The 17,099-nt window shown below is 68.5% G+C and overlaps 2 protein-coding genes across 5 annotated transcripts in view; one reads left to right on the plus strand and one right to left on the minus strand.

The window, feature by feature from the left end:
• Nucleotides 1-14,884, plus strand: part of UPF1 (UPF1 RNA helicase and ATPase) — a 32,334-nt gene extending 17,450 nt beyond the window's left edge. Inside the window, exons 6-24 of one of the 4 annotated variants that reach the window (XM_076001557.1) lie at nt 788-949; nt 1,457-1,574; nt 1,714-1,812; nt 2,958-3,066; nt 3,251-3,410; nt 3,494-3,612; nt 4,013-4,177; nt 4,257-4,371; nt 4,816-4,959; nt 5,293-5,506; nt 8,287-8,404; nt 8,919-9,075; nt 9,527-9,669; nt 10,478-10,652; nt 11,063-11,144; nt 11,902-12,063; nt 12,245-12,462; nt 12,727-12,849; nt 13,340-14,884. In XM_076001557.1, coding sequence (XP_075857672.1) covers nt 788-949; nt 1,457-1,574; nt 1,714-1,812; nt 2,958-3,066; nt 3,251-3,410; nt 3,494-3,612; nt 4,013-4,177; nt 4,257-4,371; nt 4,816-4,959; nt 5,293-5,506; nt 8,287-8,404; nt 8,919-9,075; nt 9,527-9,669; nt 10,478-10,652; nt 11,063-11,144; nt 11,902-12,063; nt 12,245-12,462; nt 12,727-12,846 — 2,580 coding nt within the window. In that variant the 3' untranslated portion in view covers nt 12,847-12,849; nt 13,340-14,884. Of the gene's footprint in view, nt 1-787; nt 950-1,456; nt 1,575-1,713; nt 1,813-2,957; nt 3,067-3,250; nt 3,411-3,493; nt 3,613-4,012; nt 4,178-4,256; nt 4,372-4,815; nt 4,960-5,292; nt 5,507-8,286; nt 8,405-8,918; nt 9,076-9,526; nt 9,670-10,477; nt 10,653-10,993; nt 11,145-11,901; nt 12,064-12,244; nt 12,463-12,726; nt 12,850-13,339 lie in introns of all 4 variants that reach the window. The other 3 variants (XM_076001558.1, XM_076001555.1, XM_076001556.1) reach the window with 3 other exon arrangements.
• A 100-nt stretch (nt 14,885-14,984) lies between these two features.
• On the minus strand, nt 14,985-17,075 carry GDF1 (growth differentiation factor 1). Its single transcript, XM_076001240.1, has 2 exons — nt 16,549-17,075; nt 14,985-15,951 (listed from the first exon to the last, which is right to left on the minus strand). Exons 1-2 carry the CDS (start codon nt 16,871-16,873, stop codon nt 15,164-15,166), a joined length of 1,113 nt encoding a protein of 370 aa, XP_075857355.1. The 5' UTR covers nt 16,874-17,075; the 3' UTR covers nt 14,985-15,163.
• Between the last annotated feature and the right edge of the window lie 24 nt (nt 17,076-17,099).

A 17,099-nucleotide genomic window follows, 5' to 3' on the forward strand; every position in this document is an offset into this window, starting at 1 on the left:
TTCACTCTTAGGCTGGTCTTGAACTCCTGACCTTGAGTGATCCACCTGCCTCGGCCTCCCAGAGTGTGGGGATGGCAGGCGGGAGCCACCGCGCCCGGCCAGTGAGTGAGCTCTAATAGCTAGGCTAGGGGTTTGAATTCAGAGCCCAGCCGGGAGTCTCAAGTAGGAATTCATTTTTACTTTGAGTGCAAGTCAGGGTGTCGTCTGAGCACTTTCTCGCTGGGTACTTTTCCACGTGGACGTCCAGGCTGCCAAAATCATTTCATCACTCCCGTTTGTAGCCAGACAGCCTAGACGCTGCTCTGTCGGCAGCAGCGTGGGCTCGCTGAGGGCGTGGATGCTGGCAGTGCTGCCGCCTGCGCTGTCTTGCTCAGGCTGGCAGTCGTGGGAGCCGCCCCGTGCGGGGACGCGGGGAGACCGGCCTGTGTGGCAGCTGGACGGAGGACGTCGCTGCTCCTCGCCGGCCGGTGGGCCTGGAGCGGGCGGGCCTGGAGCGGGCGGCTGTCACGCTGCGCGCCTGGGTCGGCAGGTCCCCGGGTGCTGGCGCAGTGGTGGCCGGAGGAGCAGCTGAGGCCGCAGCTGGCGCCTGGCCCCGTGCAGTGTGGGGTTCCTGTCACTAGGCCCTCCTCACAGGGCGACGCCACGCTGTCCACCCAGGGCGGCGCCGGGCGCCCCGCCCTCAGCGCCTGCACGGGGCGGTGGGAGCAGCGCTCCGCCCCCGGTGCCCCCCAGCGCCCGCACGCTGGCGCGCAGGCGGGCGGGGCTGAGCGGGCGTGCCGTCCTCCAGGAGAACCCCTCCGCCACGCTGGAGGACCTGGAGAAGCCGGGGGTGGACGAGGAGCCGCAGCACGTGCTCCTGCGCTACGAGGACGCCTACCAGTACCAGAACATCTTCGGGCCGCTGGTCAAGCTGGAGGCCGACTACGACAAGAAGCTGAAGGAGTCGCAGGTGACGCGGGCGTGCGGGGGGCTGGTGGCGGCTGTAGCCCGGCGTCTCACTCCTGAGGTTCGCGGAGGGCGGTTTCCTCCTCAGGCCTCGGAAGCCACGGGGCCGGAGCCTGCGGGTCGGGGCTGGGCTCTCGGAGCAGATCGTTCTCTGTCTTTAAATCCCTCAAAACTCCCTTCCGGTCAGTGCGCAGCGGCGAGAGGCCTCGTGCCGGGTCCCCGTGACGGCCGTGTTGAGGAAGCGGGAGCCCCATGACGGCACCCCCCTCCCCCCGCAGCGGCTGCCGTCCGGGCCACGCGGAGCCTCCCTCTGTGTGCTGCGGCGCCCCAGACGGACGTGGCCCTCACTGCTGCTCTCCCCACACGGCCTCGAGGGCGGCTGAGGCTGCCGGTGCCCCGGCGTCGTGGCGGAGTCCCAGCAGGGCTCGCACCTCCTGGAGACCCGGCCCGGGGCGTCCAGGCCGCGCCTGCGCCGAGGGCTAACCAGGGCTCTTGTTTTCCATGTGCTCAGACTCAAGATAACATCACGGTCAGGTGGGACCTGGGCCTTAACAAGAAGAGAATCGCCTACTTCACTTTGCCCAAGACTGACTCTGGTAATGAGGATTTAGTCATAATTTGGTTAAGAGGTGATTCTAAGTTTTAAAATACTTGTGACCACAGTAGCATAAAATTCCTAGTTGTGCCCTTGTAAAGTGTCCCTTGATGTGAGTCCCGTGGCGGGAGCCACGGCGCGCGCTGACCCTGCTCTCTTGCCTCTCGCGGAAGACATGCGGCTCATGCAGGGGGACGAGATCTGCCTGCGCTACAAGGGCGACCTGGCGCCCCTGTGGAAGGGGATCGGCCACGTCATCAAAGTCCCTGATAGTATCCTTCGTGTGGCGCGGGCTGGGTCGGGCTGGCGGGGGTCTGGGGGTCCGCCAGGCTCCCCTGGGTCCGGCGGGCGGCGGCAGCGCCGCCATGGATTCCACAGCGTGGCTGTGCCAGAGTTCGGAGCTTTGCGGCGGGTGCTGGTTGGCGCAGCCCTTGGCTGCCTCTGGGAGACCGCAGGCCCTTCCTGGCGGCGAAGGTGGTGGGCTGGTTGCACGGCTACTGCTCCTCCACCGCTGGGCGCGTCAACCCCGGTGAGGCCACCTGCGCCCACGGCCGCCGGCCGCTCCTCTCCCGTGCGGCGTGCGTGCCCATGCTCTCGCTGGGAGTAGCCGCTGCGCCCGGAGAGGCCGGCGTGGCTCTGAAGAAGAGCCTTGCCCGGGCACTGAGGCCACGCGAGGCTCTGGAAGGCTGCGGTCACGTGTGCAGATGCTCTGAGTGCGTGTTTGCTCCCAGGCCAGGCGTGGTGACGTGCTGTGACCGCAGCGTGCTCCACCGTGCTGGCCAGAGGGGGCCGGGTGGCATCTGGGCGGCCCAGGTGTGGAGAGACACCTGGCGTGGGAGGCGCCCCAGTGGGCACTGGCAGGTCCCTCCCCCTGGCGGCGCTGGTGCCTCGCAGCCGGGCAGCGGCTGGGGCGCGCCGTCCCCGTGCCACCGCCCGCACGTGTCTCTGACGGCCTTATCAGTCCTGGGGCCGAGGGTGGAGGGAGGGGCGTCGCCCACGGGCCACAGCCTCGCAGAGGGCCGAGGGCGTGCGGGCAGGCTGCCTCCTCTCCTGTGTGGTCTCAGCCCCGGCTTCACCGTGCCCAGAGCCGCGTGTCCGCATCAAGCTGGTAAACGCAGCTCTGGCTGCAGCCGGGGAGCCCGAGCCCACGTTGGAGCAGCTCACGCTGGGAGCCGCTCAGAGGGGCGACGACCTCGCTCCGCCCTCTGCACGCATCCCGAGAAGGGCCGGGCGAGGGCCGGGACGTGGCTGACGGGAGCAGGTCTGTCCGCGAGGACGCTGTCCCGGTCCCTGGCCGTCCGGGTCTCTGCGTCGTCGCCGTTGGGTGCGCAGGCGGCGGGTCCCCTCGGTAACCAGGGGCTCCTCCCAGCAGCCAGCCTGGCTTTTGACAAGGACACAAACTTAACTCAGCGCACAGATTATGGTGACGAGATCGCCATCGAGCTGCGGAGCAGTGTGGGGGCGCCCGTGGAGGTGACTCACAATTTCCAGGTGGACTTCGTGTGGAAGTCCACCTCGTTCGACAGGTACGTCTGCCCTCCGGGGCCGCCGCGGGCTGGTCTGCAGTCGCCCGATCCTCCGGGTCTCCGGCCGCCGCCGCCTCGTGCGTCCCGCCCCACCAGGGCGGAGCGTCTCCGTGAGGCTGCGTGAGCTCAGGACGCCAGCGAGGGGCCGCGCCGCGCAGCGCAGCTCACCCCGCTCTCCCGGCAGGATGCAGAGCGCGCTGAAGACCTTCGCGGTGGACGAGACCTCCGTGTCCGGCTACATCTACCACAAGCTGCTGGGCCACGAGGTGGAGGACGTGATCATCAAGTGCCAGCTGCCGAAGCGCTTCACGGCGCAGGGCCTCCCCGACCTCAACCACTCTCAGGTGCCCGCTGGCGCGGGACGGCGGCCCCGCCCGCCCGGCTGTGGCGTGGCCGCGGCCGCCCTGACAGCGGCCTGGGTTTGCAGGTTTACGCCGTGAAGACTGTGCTGCAGAGGCCGCTGAGCCTGATCCAGGGCCCTCCGGGCACGGGGAAGACAGTGACCTCGGCCACCATCGTCTACCACCTGGCGCGGCAAGGCAACGGGTAGGGCTGGGCGCGGCCCCGCAGGAGCCCCGGGCGTGGCGAGGTGGGAGGCGGGGCCTGTGTGCTGGGCGCTGGGACCTGTCCCGCCTCGGAGAGCTGTCCGCGGAGTCCCCTGCGCTACTCACGGCAGCTCGAGCCTCGTGGCTGCTTTCCATCGGCCAAGCCCGCTGCTGGCCTGATGCGTCCTGAGTCCTGCGCTGTCGCTTAGCTCGGGAGCGCAAAGGAGGGGGGCGTCCGAGCTCCGTGCTCACGCCGCCGTGGGGGCGGGGCGCTCTGGGCTGGGCCGGTCCGAGCCCCCTCTGCAGCGTGTAGTTGCCGCGCTAGAAGGGGCAGTCTTGCTCACGCCTCGTTCGCCGAGCTCCCCTTGGGCGAGCGCCAAGCTGTCTGCGCTGCGTTCCAGGCCCGTGCTCGTCTGCGCCCCGAGCAACATCGCGGTGGACCAGCTGACGGAGAAGATCCACCAGACGGGGCTGAAGGTGGTGCGCCTCTGCGCCAAGAGCCGGGAGGCCATCGACTCCCCGGTGTCGTTCCTGGCCCTGCACAACCAGATCAGGAACATGGACAGGTGGGCGCCCGCCCCCCCCCCCCCCCCCCCGCCCCGCCGACCCCAGCCCCGCGGCCCGCTGACCTGCCTGTGCTTGCAGCATGCCCGAGCTGCAGAAGCTGCAGCAGCTGAAGGACGAGACCGGCGAGCTGTCGTCTGCGGACGAGAAGCGGTACCGGGCCCTGAAGCGCACCGCCGAGAGGGAGCTGCTCATGGTGAGCACGGCGCGGTCTGTCCGCGCCAAAGCGCCTGCGCGGGTCTGTCAGGCCTGCGTGGGCTCCCGTGGCGGGTCTGTCACTGTGCGTCGAGAAGAGACCCAGACACCCTTCCTCTGCCTCCGCGCGCTCGCTCGCTGCCGGGACCCGGGGTGCACGGGCTTCCGGGGAGTCCCTGCTGCTGGCCCTGACAGCAAGCAGGCTGGAGTCGCGCCCGAGGGTGGCTGTCACCGGCTCGGCGCCGAGTCCTTCCCGTGGGAGAGGGCGGGCGCTTCCTCAAGGCACGGCCGTCCAGGGCCTCGGAAGTCAGTGGTCACCGCAGCCCGGCCGTGCGTCTCTCCGGGAGGGACACCGTGTTCTGTGGTCGCCGGGGAGAGCGAGGAGAGCCCCCCGCGCCTCGTCCTGCGCCGCGCAGGTGCCCTGACGCCTCTGCACCCCCCCCAGAACGCGGACGTCATCTGCTGCACGTGCGTGGGCGCCGGGGACCCGCGGCTCGCCAAGATGCAGTTCCGCTCCATCCTCATCGACGAGAGCACCCAGGCCACCGAGCCCGAGTGCATGGTCCCCGTGGTGCTCGGCGCCAAGCAGGTGGGCTGCCTCGCCGCCCAGCCCTTGCTGGGAACCAGTGAGATTCTTCCTGCTCCAAGTCGGTTTTCAAAAACGTCTTCCGGCACAGCGGGCCCTCTGGGGGGGGGCTTTGGAGGGTGAGGGTGGGCCCCCGGCCTTTGCCCGCTCACCCGGAGCCCATGTGCCAGGGCCCGGGACGCGGCCTGGCCTTGTCCTGCCCGTGCTGAGGCGTGAGCGGCACTCCCGCTGCGCGGCAGGGTGCTCTGCGGGCCCAGCTCCCTGGTCCTGATGGGTGCGGCGAGGCCGGTCCTCGCGAGAGCTGCTCGACTCTCACTGGCCGCCCTGTCCCCGCAGCTGATCCTGGTGGGCGACCACTGCCAGCTGGGCCCGGTGGTGATGTGCAAGAAGGCCGCCAAGGCCGGGCTGTCACAGTCGCTGTTCGAGCGCCTGGTGGTGCTGGGCATCCGGCCCATCCGCCTGCAGGTGCAGTACCGGATGCACCCCGCGCTCAGCGCCTTCCCCTCCAACATCTTCTACGAGGGCTCGCTGCAGAACGGCGTCACCGCAGGTAGGCGCTCTGCGGGTGGGGCTTCTGGAGGGGAGGGGTATTGGGGGCGCAGCCTGGGGGGAAGAGACCAGACACTTCCTCCCTGTGTGCCTTACATGGCAACCCCTCGTGAATGGCGCCCCGCAGTCTCCCCGGTGTGGTCAGGGCCTGAGCGTCTGCTTCCGGCTGTGGGTGCCGGAGCCCCGTCCTCTCTGATACTCAGAGTCGCCCCTGGGACCCGGCCAGGCTCCGCAGCCTGGCGAGTAGCAGCGAGGGCACTTACAGGAGCTGGCCTGAGTCCCTCCTTTCTGCCGGGCCTTGGGTCTGCAGCCGTGGGACGCGGCCGTCTCAGAGCCCCCGCCCTGGGGGTCTGCACGGCACTGAATGGCTTCCCTGAGGCCAGGACCACCGTAACACGCAGAGGCACGCTCTGCCTTCCTCAGTGCGCTGGTGGTGACCAGCTGGCGCCTCCACTCGAGTCAGCACGGAGCCGCCAGCCCTGCCAGGGCCTGTGGTGTCACCGCCACCCGTCTCTGAGAAACGCCCCGGGCAGAGTGAAATGAGTGCGTCTTACTAAGCTCCGAGTGCGTGTCCTTTTGTGTGAGGTGCTGTAAGGAAGTACTAGGAGCCCTCTGGGAGGCCAAGGCAGGAGGATCGCTTGAGGTCAGAAGTTCATGACCAGCCTGAGCTAGAGCGAGATGCCATTTCTACTAAAAGCAGAAACATTAGCCGGACATGGTGGCACGCACCTGTAGTCCCAGCTACCTGGGAGGCTGAGGGAGTAGGACTGCTTGAGCCCAGGAGTTTGAGGTTGCTGTGAGCTAGGCTGACACCATGGCACTCTAGCCCGGGTGACAGTCTCAAAATCAAGAAGTACTTAGGCCGGGCGCGGTAGCTCACGCCTGTAATCCTAGCACTCTGGGAGGCCAAGGCAGGCAGATTGCTCGAGGTCAGGAGTTCGAAACCAGCCCGAGCAAGAGCGAGACCCCGTCTTTACTATAAATAGAAAGAAATTAATTGGCCAACTAATATATATAGAAAAAATTAGCCGGGCCTGGTGGTGCATGCCTGTAGTCCCAGCTACTTGGGAGGCTGAGGCAGGAGGATGGCTTGAGGCCAGGAGTTGGAGGTTGCTGTGAGCAAGGCTGACGCTATGGCACTCACTCTAGCCTGGGCAACAAAGCGAGACTCTGTCGCAAAAAAAAAAAAAAAAAAAATCAAGAAGTACTTGCAGACACAGCCTGGGTGTGCACTCTGGGGTGTCGGACGGATGTTTTCCTGAAGATCAATGGAAACCTGTTGCTTCCAGGAAAATAAGTGAAGAGTATTTGCCACCAAGGATAAAATCCTAGGATTCAAGTGAAAAAAAAAATGAGAACGCAGGAAAGCTTTAATCACGTTACCTCCTGTGAGCTTGGTGTCTTCCCAGCGTCTGGAGACCCCTCTGATGGGATCCGTGGTGGCGACAGGTGGGATGTTCCCGCCATCGCCCGTGAAACCGCTGACCTTCAGATGGTCCTCCTGGCCCAGTGGGCCTTGCCGAGCCACCCTTCCCGAGCGACCAATGCGGAGCGTGCCAAAGTCACGTGGGCACCAGAGGCCCGTCCTGGAGGTGGGGCAGAGTGATGAGGAGTCGCCATGGGCTGCCGTGCTTTCAGGGAGGGGACCTGCGGCCGTGCAGACGGGTCGTGCGGACGCTGCCCTTCCCAGGCACTCGTGCCCGAGAGCCCCGACTCCCCGCCCCCCCAGAGTCAGCCCCTCCCGGGGAGAGCCGTGCAGAGTCCGTCCGAGCACCCAGCTGCCTCCCGTGAACCCAGACAGCAAAGAGATTTGGACAACTGGGAACAAGACTACTCTTCTCGATTTATTTTCTGGGAAATAGGGCTTTTCCATGAAAAATATAAACATGTAATTGATTTACTTCATCATGAATTAACACGCATTTAACATCTCTAAAATCTGGGATGCTGGTGTCTGCCAGACGCTGGGCCCTGAGTGTCTCTGCCACCTCCGGTGCCTGCCGCCCCACCTGCGCGGCTTGGAGGGCAGGCGCCCTGTTCCCCGCTGTGCTGGTGCCTGTGCTCAGGAATAGCCAACTACTGAGGCGTAAATGCGCATCCGGCCTGAGTTTCCCTAAGCGGAAGCCGTGCCTGACCGGCTCCTGGGAGTCGCCTTCGCACCTGAGGGCGCACACGCAGGGCGGCGCTGGAGCCTGCGTCTGCCGCCAGGGCCTGCGGTCACGTGCACGGTGACCCTGTGGGCAGCTGTCACCAAGCACGCCCGCTGGGCTTTGTCCTCACTTTGCTCGCGCTGACCAAATCCCCAAGGCTGGTTCTGAAAGGACAAGGCTAGGAACAGGGCTCAGACCAGCCGGACGGCACGGAGACCCCAGGGAGGCGGAGGCTTGGGGCACCGTCCCGCCCCAGCCCAGGCGGCGTCCGGAGGCACGGCCAGCCGTGCAACCCTTGGTGGTGGCGCGTGCAGCTGTGGGGCAGCAGGACGGGTGGCTCAGCAGTGTCACGCATGTCGGCTATAGGGTCTGTGGGGCCTGTGAGGTGATCACGCTTCTAGAAGGAAACAGGAGCTGTCCCCGTGAGCCTGAGGTGGGCGAGGGCGTCCAGGCTGCAAGGAGGCGCCAGCCGACACCCATCTGTTAGTCGGGGAGGCAGCGCGAGCCGGCACGGGGCCCTGTGTGGCCTCACGCAGCCTGGGCTTCCCGCCCCAGCACCTCTGCCTGCGGCGGCAGCGTCCATGCTGCGCTGCGGCTTCTGAAGCGTTGCCTCTCTCCCCTCCCGCCACAGCGGACCGTGTGAAGAAGGGGTTTGACTTCCAGTGGCCGCAGCCGGATAAGCCCATGTTCTTCTACGTGACGCAGGGACAGGAGGAGATCGCCAGCTCGGGCACCTCCTACCTGAACAGGTGAGCAGGGCGCCTACCTGAACAGGCGAGCAGGGCGCCTACCTGAACAGGCGAGCAGGGCGCCTACCTGAACAGGCGAGCAGGGCGCCTACCTGAACAGGCGAGCAGGGCGCCTACCTGAACAGGCGAGCAGGGCGCCTACCTGAACAGGTGAGCAGGGCGCGCCTGCGGGGGCAGCTCATCGAGGGGTCGCCGGCCTGAGCCTTCCGCTCGTCGTCCCTGTTGTGTCCAGACTCTGCACCGCGGCCTTCCCTTCTGCCTCGAGTTCCCAGTGTCCTTGCGCCGTGCAGACACTTCATAACCCTGCACGGGGCCTCTCCTGGCCCTTGTCACCCCCAAAGGACGCGAGCTCACCTGGCCACTCTGGGTGTGGGCGGGCGGCGCTGGAGGGCCCTCGCTGCGCCACGCTGTCATGGTGACGCCCGCAGCCAGGCGGCGTACTCCTGGCCCCGCAGGCCGGTGGCCGTGGGTGTGGGGCGGGGCGAGCTGGTCCCTGAGAGCCTGGCGTCCGCAGGACCGAGGCCGCCAACGTGGAGAAGATCACCACGAAGCTGCTGAAGGCGGGCGCCAAGCCGGACCAGATCGGCATCATCACGCCGTACGAGGGCCAGCGCTCCTACCTGGTGCAGTACATGCAGTTCAGCGGCTCCCTGCACACCAAGCTCTACCAGGTGCGCGGCCGCCTGGGGTGGGGGGGGAGGCGGGAGTCGGCCGGCTCTCGGGAGGGCCGCGGCGGGGCTGGCGCAGGTGCGGAAGGCGGCCTGGGCTTTGAGACGAGTCCCAGCTGGGACGGCAGGGGCCGGTCAGCGCCAGCCCGGCGCTGAAGGCGCCATCACTCCCGTGTTGACGCCAGCAGGATGCCCGGCGTGTGTGTGTGCGTCTCGTGGCCACACTGCGCTGGCTCCCGCCCGTCCTCGGTGCCGCCTTGCTGCCCCATGGCGGGCGCGTGTGGTCCCGTCGCTGGGAAACACGAGAGGAAGCAAAGTGCGCAGGGCCCGGCGGCGCGGTGGGCAGGCGCCAGGCCGGGGCTCCCGCTGGGGTCCAGGGCGTCTCGCGTGGTTGCCGTGGCCGGGGCCCCGTTAGGCAGCCTGCCGGCTGACGGTGCTGCGCGGCCCCTTCCAGGAGGTGGAGATCGCCAGCGTGGACGCCTTCCAGGGCCGCGAGAAGGACTTCATCATCCTGTCCTGCGTGCGCGCCAACGAGCACCAGGGCATCGGCTTCCTCAACGATCCCCGGCGCCTCAACGTGGCCCTGACCAGAGCCAGGTAGGCAGGGCTGGCAGGGGCAGGGCAGGGGGTCGTCCGGCTCCCAGCGGTGATTCAGGGACAGCGTGTCCTGCAGAGTCTCTTTCCGCGGTCTGGCGGCTTTCGGCCGTTCGCCTGGGTCTGGCAGGACTGTCTCTCGAATCCTCCCGGTCTGAGATTCAGCCCAAGTGTGTGAGATTGTGGTCTTGCTCGCTTTTTGGTTCTTGAATGTAACTTTTCTAAAATAATAGCGGCAGGAAGGATCCAGAGGGCAAGGTGGCCGCTGTGTCGGTCCCCACGTAAAGCCGGACGGCAGCAGCTGGGGCCCGGGGGCCCGTCCAGGGCTCAGCGTGTCCCCAGGGGGCGCCGGTCGCTGCTGCCCTGGGCCCTTCCCTTCGAAGGCCGTGACAGCTTTTGATTTGTCGCCTCCTCTCTGGCTCCCTCCTCTCTGGGCCAGGTTGGTGCCAGGGAGCGCCCGGCGCACAGCTGCGGGCGGGTGAGCTGGAGGGCAGGTGTCACGGTGGCTCCGGGGCAGCCTGCAGGGCCGCGGTGCCGGGTGCCGGGGCTCCTCCCGTCAGGGGCAGGCCCCGTCCCGAGCCCACCTCCCCGGGCAGGTTTCTGGCCTCGGCTACTTGGAGGACGTCCTCGGGCCCCTGTGCGCAGGGCTGGAGTCTGCGGGGCCAGCCCAGCCTTGGCGCCAGGGCCGGCGACTCCCAGGGCTCCTGCTGGCTGAGCACACGCGTGTGCAGGGGTGGCCGAGTGCTGGATGTGCCGGGCCTGGGCTCGTGTGGCGGTTCTCTGTGGAGTCCTCAGCCGTGTCCCGCCGCAGGTACGGCGTCATCATCGTGGGCAACCCCAAGGCGCTGTCGAAGCAGCCGCTGTGGAACCACCTGCTCAACTACTACAAGGAGCAGAAGGTGCTGGTCGAGGGCCCGCTCAACAACCTGCGCGAGAGCCTCATGCAGTTCAGCAAGCCGCGCAAGCTGGTCAACACCATCAACCCGGTGAGCCCGGCCCGCCGCTCGGGCGCTGCCCTGCACGGGGTCGGCCCTCGGCGGGCGGGAGCAGTGGTCTATGGCACTCGGACACCCGGAGGCCCTCCAGGAGGAGGGGGTGGGAGCGAGTCCCCGTGCCCGGCCCCCAGGCCTCCTGGGGTGACGCACGGGCCGCTGTGCCAGGCAGGTGGGGACAGGGACACAGCGGTCAGGCCGCTCGGGAGGCCCAGCGTGCTGGGGGGGGCTGCGTCTGCCTGGCCAAGGTGGGGGGCCGAGGGGCCGCGGGCGGGGGGCCGAGCGCCCAGCCCAGCCCAGCGTCACACCCGAGAGCCACACCTGCCGCCTCCCAGGCCACCGGCTGTGTGGGAGGTTCTTCCCGAGTCGCTGGCGAATTCCTCACCTGCCTGCCGCCCGCGCAGGGGGCCCGCTTCATGACGACGGCCATGTACGACGCGCGGGAGGCCATCATCCCGGGCTCGGTCTACGATCGCAGCAGCCAGGGTGAGTGCCGCCTGCGTCCCCCTGCCGGGGTGTCGGCCGCTCCTGGGTGGCCGCGGCTCTGCCCACAGGGCCTGCCTGCCGGTGAGCCGCCCCAGACAGCGTCCTTGCTGGTTCCCAAGACCAGGCGCTTTCCCGGCGAGACAGGATGCCCGGGCGCCCGCCCCTCGCTCCCGCCCGCGGGCCCCACGCCAGCCCTGGGGACATGTGCCACCTCCCCTCGGTCCCGCCGCCTCTCTGGAGCTCTGTGTGCTGCTGCGGGAAGCCGCGGCGTGCAGTCTGTGTGCGCCAGGCCAGCGTGCGATGTGGCCGGCCCCTCCTGTCGAGGGTTCAGACCGTGGTTTGTGCTCTGCACACACCCAGCAAGTCACTGTGTCCCTCATTGCCAGCCGCCTGCGAGCCCCTGCCCTCACGGTGACCCACCACGGCCCATCACTTGGCCCGGCCACCCCTCTGGTCTCTGGTGGGGCGCCCCCTTCCCAACCCCCGAGGGGCCCGAGGGTGGCGCCTGGGGCCCCGTCTGCTCCTGCCAGAGGCTGCGAGGTGGCGTTTCCTTGGGACAGGTCTTAGTGTCTTCTGGCTGTTTGGCATGGAGGTTGCATAGTGTGAATATGAAGTTTTCTACTCAAAGGAATTTTTTGGTGAACGTAGCATGGTTTTCAGTTTTTGAGATCCCTGTAGGCCACCGATTCTCAGCGGGCTCCTGGGGAGAAAGGCACGCCATCCCCAGCCCCAGCGACGCCCGCCCCGTGTCTTGCAGGCCGGCCCTCGAACATGTACTTCCAGACCCACGACCAGATCGGCATGATCAGCGCGGGCCCCAGCCACGTGGCCGCCATGAACATCCCCATCCCCTTCAACCTGGTCATGCCGCCCATGCCGCCTCCGGGCTACTTCGGACAGGCCAACGGCCCGGCTGCAGGTGGGCGGGGTGGGCTGCGCGGGGAGGGCGGGCTGGCAGCGTGGGCCGCCACTGGGCACGCGGCCTGGCCCCGTCCCACCTCCCCGCCCCCGCCCCCCGGGGCTGCCCTCTGCCTCCAGCCTCGGCCGTGCTGTCTGCGGGGCTCGGGCCTCCCTCAGGCAGCCCGGACTGTGTCTTTCAGGCCGGGGCACCCCGAAAGGCAAGACTGGGCGTGGGGGGCGCCAGAAGAACCGCTTCGGGCTGCCCGGGCCCAGCCAGACCACCCTCCCCAGCAGCCAGGCCAGCCAGGACGTGGCGTCGCAGCCCTTCTCCCAGGGCGCCCTGACGCAGGGCTACATCTCCATGAGCCAGCCCTCCCAGATGAGCCAGCCCGGCCTCTCGCAGCCCGAGCTGTCCCAGGTGAGCCGGCCCCACGCTGGAGCCCAGGCACTCGCCCTTGGAGGGGGCTGAGAGTCTGGAACGTTCCATCCACGGTGCTGCCCTTCGGGGTCCTGGGCAGCTGGTCTGGGTTACTCGGCCCTGTGCCGGCGTGAGTGGGCCGGGTCTCCTGCTGCCGAGCTTGAGGACGGGGTTTTCTGGACTCTTCTCTGGGCCACGAGGGGCCCAGTGGACGTGAGCACCCTTGGACCGTGGCTTGCTCACGTCCCCAACCTTATCTTTCAGGACAGCTACCTCGGCGATGAGTTTAAGTCACAGATCGATGTGGCACTCTCACAAGACTCCACGTACCAGGGAGAGCGGGCGTACCAGCATGGCGGGGTGACGGGGCTGTCCCAGTACTAGAAGGCAAGCCCGCCACGCAGGCCCCGTCCCGCCCCCCAAGGAAAGGGGTGGGAGCCACTGGGGGCATGGTGGCTTGGGGGGGGAGCTGGACTTCCGTGCTGGGGGGGTTTAAGCCCCAGGGGCCAGCTTGTCCGTGACCCTCAGTTTGGGTCAGGGTGGCTTCAGGACCACCTGCCCGGCCCCGCCTGCTCTCTGGGAGAGGAGTCCCCAGGGCTCCCTGGGAGAGGGGTGTGGTGGCCCCTGTTTCTGCCTGGGGAGGCACGCCCGCCACGGCAGCCTCGCTCACTGGACGGGGTTCGGGATGCCTGCCGGGTTCCACCGCCTGTGTCCCCCACGGGCCTCGGTTTCCTCGCCACAGTGGCTCAAGGGTGGGCTTGGGCTCCTCGCCCTGCCTGTGTGCCAGGCCGGGGGCGCAGGGGCGCCGCCCCTGTGGGCAGGACCCCGGGAGCCCCGCCGGCCCTCACGGCCGCCCTTCGCCCCTCTCCCTGCACAGGTGGCGCGGAAGAGCTGAGCTACGTGGCTTAGTCCATCAGCATCTTATCCTGGGTAATAAAAAATAAAAATAAACGGATACCTGTTTTCCACTGCTAAACTGAAGCACACTGTGTGAGCAGCAAGAGGGAGAGGCCGAGCGAGGAGAGGAGGAGCAGCCGAGCGCGCCCTGCTGCCCGGCGCGAGGAGCAGAAGGCGGCGCAGGGCCGGCCCGCCGGAGCCCGGAGTCCCGCCAGCCCGCGAGGAGGCCCCGCGCTCGCCCACCGGGCTGTGGCCAGGGCGGAGGGAGGAAGCCCTCATCTCAGAGTAGCCCTTTCCTCTGTTCTTTTCTTTTTCTCTTTTTATTGAAAGGGGACTACGTTTTAGCAGGAAAAACTTCGCCTTTCTGTGCCCAGCAGGCGGCCGTGCCGGGCGGAGCCCGGGCGGGACAGCGGCGTCTGCAGCCGCCGGAGCCGCGAGCTCGCGACGCCTGAGTTCTGAGAGGGTTTTCATTTAAAGAAAATACGGTGTTTGGGTTTTTTCTGTTTGTTTTTTTTAAAGATTCTTTCAAAGGAGTACTGAAAAATATTTTCCTAAGTTTGTCTCTGAAATCTTAGTGGTGGACCTGGGAGATGCGAGAAGCTTCCAGAAACGAAGCTCAGACGAGCCAGCGTGGCTGGAGACTAGGATCGACACCTGCACGTGGTCTCAGGAGGATTTTTGTTCTAGGTCTTAGCTTCCCACGGGCGGTCGCCGTGGGGCGCCGGGTCTGTGCGGAGCCGCCGGCCGAGCCGGACGCCGCCATCTCCGCTGGACTCCGAGGAGCAGCGCTGCTTCCCGCGCAGACTCCGCAGCCCGGCCGCCCGGGAGCAGGGTGCCGCCGCCCAGCGACGGGCCGTGGCCAGGACTGGCCTTGAGGCCAGGGGGCAGGAGGGTGGCCGTGCCCAGGCCGGTAGCTTCTTCCCGGGGCCCTTCCGAGGATTCGGCGGAAAGCAGCAGCCGCAGCGCCGTCCTGTCCCACCGAGTCCCACCTCCAGCGTGGAGCCTCCAGCCTCCACCTGCGGCACACCCTTGGGGAGGAGGAGCGAGCCGGGGACGGCCAGCTCTGCGCTGCCGGGGCTGGAGGCGTTTGCCAGGTAGCGGCGGAGACACGCCTGTGTTTAGCGATGAGAGTCGCCCCAGCTCCTTGCACTCGTGCTGGGGTGTCCTGCCTGGTGGCCGCACCCCTGCCTGCCCTCCCGGAGCCCCCAGATTCCAGCTTCTGCTCGGGCACAGGCCGCCTGCCTTCTGGCAAGGACTGATCGTCGCCACTGCTGCGGGGCTTCGGTTTCCCCTTCCTTTGGCAGCCGCCTAGAGGCACGGATGTGTGGGGCGCTTCCGGCCGTGACCCTGTCCCCGCCCGGGTGGGGACGCTTCGCCTCTGCCTGTGCCCCTTGCTGTGTTCTCCACCCTGAGCGGCGTCACTCAGTTTTACCAATCGAGCATCTGTACCAGGCAGCGTAACTTTTGATTTTTGGTCTATTTGTTTTAATCTCTTTTGTCACCAATAAAATCTCATTAATAAACAGTTCTTGCCTTCACCTGGGAGCCGAATGCACTGCGGGGCCGGGGGCGGGGGGCGCTGGCTGGAGGGGGTGGTGGGTGTGGAGGGGGCTGATGGCAAAGTCGGGAGGGCCTGAGGGAGCTGCAGGAGTGAGCAGGGCCCGGCGGCTCAGAGTCACCGCGGGATGGGGGCGGGGCGCGCTGGGGCCGAGTCCTCCTCCCCACCCCCACGAGACGAGAGCCAAGGAACGGGGGAGCAGACCACGCGGTGTTTATTGTTGGTTCCACGTCCCCCCCACCCCGGTCAGCGGCAGCCGCACTCGTCCACCACCATGTCCTCATAGTGCCGCAGCACCACGTTGTCGCTGTTGTCGAAGAAGAGCATGGAGATGGGCGACAGGCGCGCGGGCACGCAGCAGGGCAGGCCGCCGGCGCCCGGGCTGGCCCCGTGCATGAGCGCGCGCAGCACAGCGTGGTTGAGGGCCGGGGGCCCGCCGGGCCCGGACAGCGCCGCGGGCAGCGCGCACTGGCCCTGGCAGTAGTTGGCCAGGAAGCCGCGCGGCGCGATGACCCAGCGGTGCCAGCCCACCTCGCGGAAGCTCACGTAGAGCCGCCGCGCGCGACACGCGCCCCCGAGGCCCCCGCCCGCCGCAGGTTCGGCCTCGCGCCGGGGCCGGGCCAGAGGGTGGCACAGCCGCGGGTCCAGCGTCACCAGCAGCAGGGAGGCCTCGGCCAGGCGCGCGCAGGCCGCAGGGCCCCGGGGGCGCAGCGCCAGCGCCAGGCGGAGGCTGCGCGGCACCGAGGCGTTATGGGCCCAGGCGGCGCCCAGCAGCTCTGCGCGCACCGGCGACTCCAGGGCGGGCACCGCCTGACGGAGCAGCACCGCCCCGGGGCCCGGGCCCGCGGCCTCGCCAGCCTGCGCCACGCTCAGCTCCCAGCCGCTCGCCGGGGCCGCCGCCGCCGCGAAGCGCAGCTCCAGGCGAGCCCGGCTCGGGCGCTCGGCGGGGTCCACAGCCGACAGGTCGAAGACGACGGTCCAGGCGGGGCACTGCCCCGCGGCCGAGGCGGGCTCCGGGGGCCGGGCGGCCGCACCTGGAGAGGAGAGGGAGGAAGACTCTGCTGGCGCTGCGCCCCCGCCCAGTGCCCAGCCTGCCCGCGATGGGGTCTCGGTTGGGGACAGGGAGGAAGGTGAGCGCCCGGGGCTGCCGGCCAGATCTGTAGGAAGGCGTCGAGCAGTGTGAAGCGCTGGGGTGGCGGTGACAGGGTTGGGGCAGGGCATGAGTTGAAAGGAAGGGCCCTGCGGGGTGCGGGGAGGTGGCTGCCCTCCCTTGGGGGCTCAGGCGGGGGCGCGGAGGGCGGGCATGAGCAGGAGCCGTGGCATCCGCAGGAAGGCACCGAATGGTGCGAAGTGGGGGTGGGGTGCGGTGGAGTGGGGGCAGGGATTCAGCCGCCAGCAAGGGCCCTGCCGGTGCTCGGGGGGCCTGATCTTGGTAGCCTCCTGGCGGGTGTCCCCGGTGTGCGGAGGACAGGGAGGGGGTGGGGTGCGGGGGCCCAGGCTGCTCACGGGCCTGGACGTGGCGGGCGGCGACTCCGGGCACCGCTGCCGCCTCCCCTCCCACGCTCGAGGCTCGCCCCTCGAGCTCTCAGCCTTTGGGACCGAAGCCCCCAGCGAAGACCCGGCCTACTCACCTCGGTCCGGAATGTGGCGCACGATGTTTCCGGCGACCCCCAGCTCCTCCACGTGGCACGGTCGGAGGGTGGTCCCCGGGGGCGTCCGCCGCAGGCCCGACCTTGTCTCCTGGGGGTCGCGGCGGCGGAACAGGCGCCACATAACCGGGGGTACGGACCGGAGCGTGGGGGCGCCCTGGGGCGCATCGCGCAGCCCGAGGGCCCGGAGCAGGGCGGCGGCGGGGCCGGGGGGCACAGGCGCGCGGGCCGGGCATGGCCGGGGCGGCAGCAGGGCCAGGAGGAGGAGGAGGAGGTGGCGGCCAGGGCGTGGGCACAGCGGGCGCATCTTCCTCCCAGGCGATGGCCGGAGTGCGCGGGGTCGCCGCGGCCCCCGGCCAGTGGGCTGGGGAGGGGCCGAGGCCCCGGGGGTGTGGCCGCGGGCCGGAGGCGGGGTCTGCGGGGGCGGGCCGGGGTCCCAGGGGACGCGGCCAGGAATGGCTGAGCCGGGAGGAGCGGAGCTGGCCGGAGCCAGGCTCCCGGGGGAGGGGGCGTGGCCGGGGCCCCGGGGGCGG

Source organism: Microcebus murinus, chromosome 4 (genome assembly GCF_040939455.1).
Source record: "Microcebus murinus isolate Inina chromosome 4, M.murinus_Inina_mat1.0, whole genome shotgun sequence".
In the NCBI taxonomy this organism is placed as follows: Eukaryota; Metazoa; Chordata; class Mammalia; order Primates; family Cheirogaleidae; genus Microcebus; species Microcebus murinus.

Bases quoted from the DNA above. Each gene is read 5' to 3' on its own strand.
- GDF1 (XM_076001240.1), bottom strand. From the start codon at position 16,873: ATGCGCCCGCTGTGCCCACGCCCTGGCCGCCACCTCCTCCTCCTCCTC. The intron at 15,952-16,548 runs GTGAGTAGGCCG...TCTCCTCTCCAG, and splicing joins GCGCCACATTCCGGACCGAG to GTGCGGCCGCCCGGCCCCCG.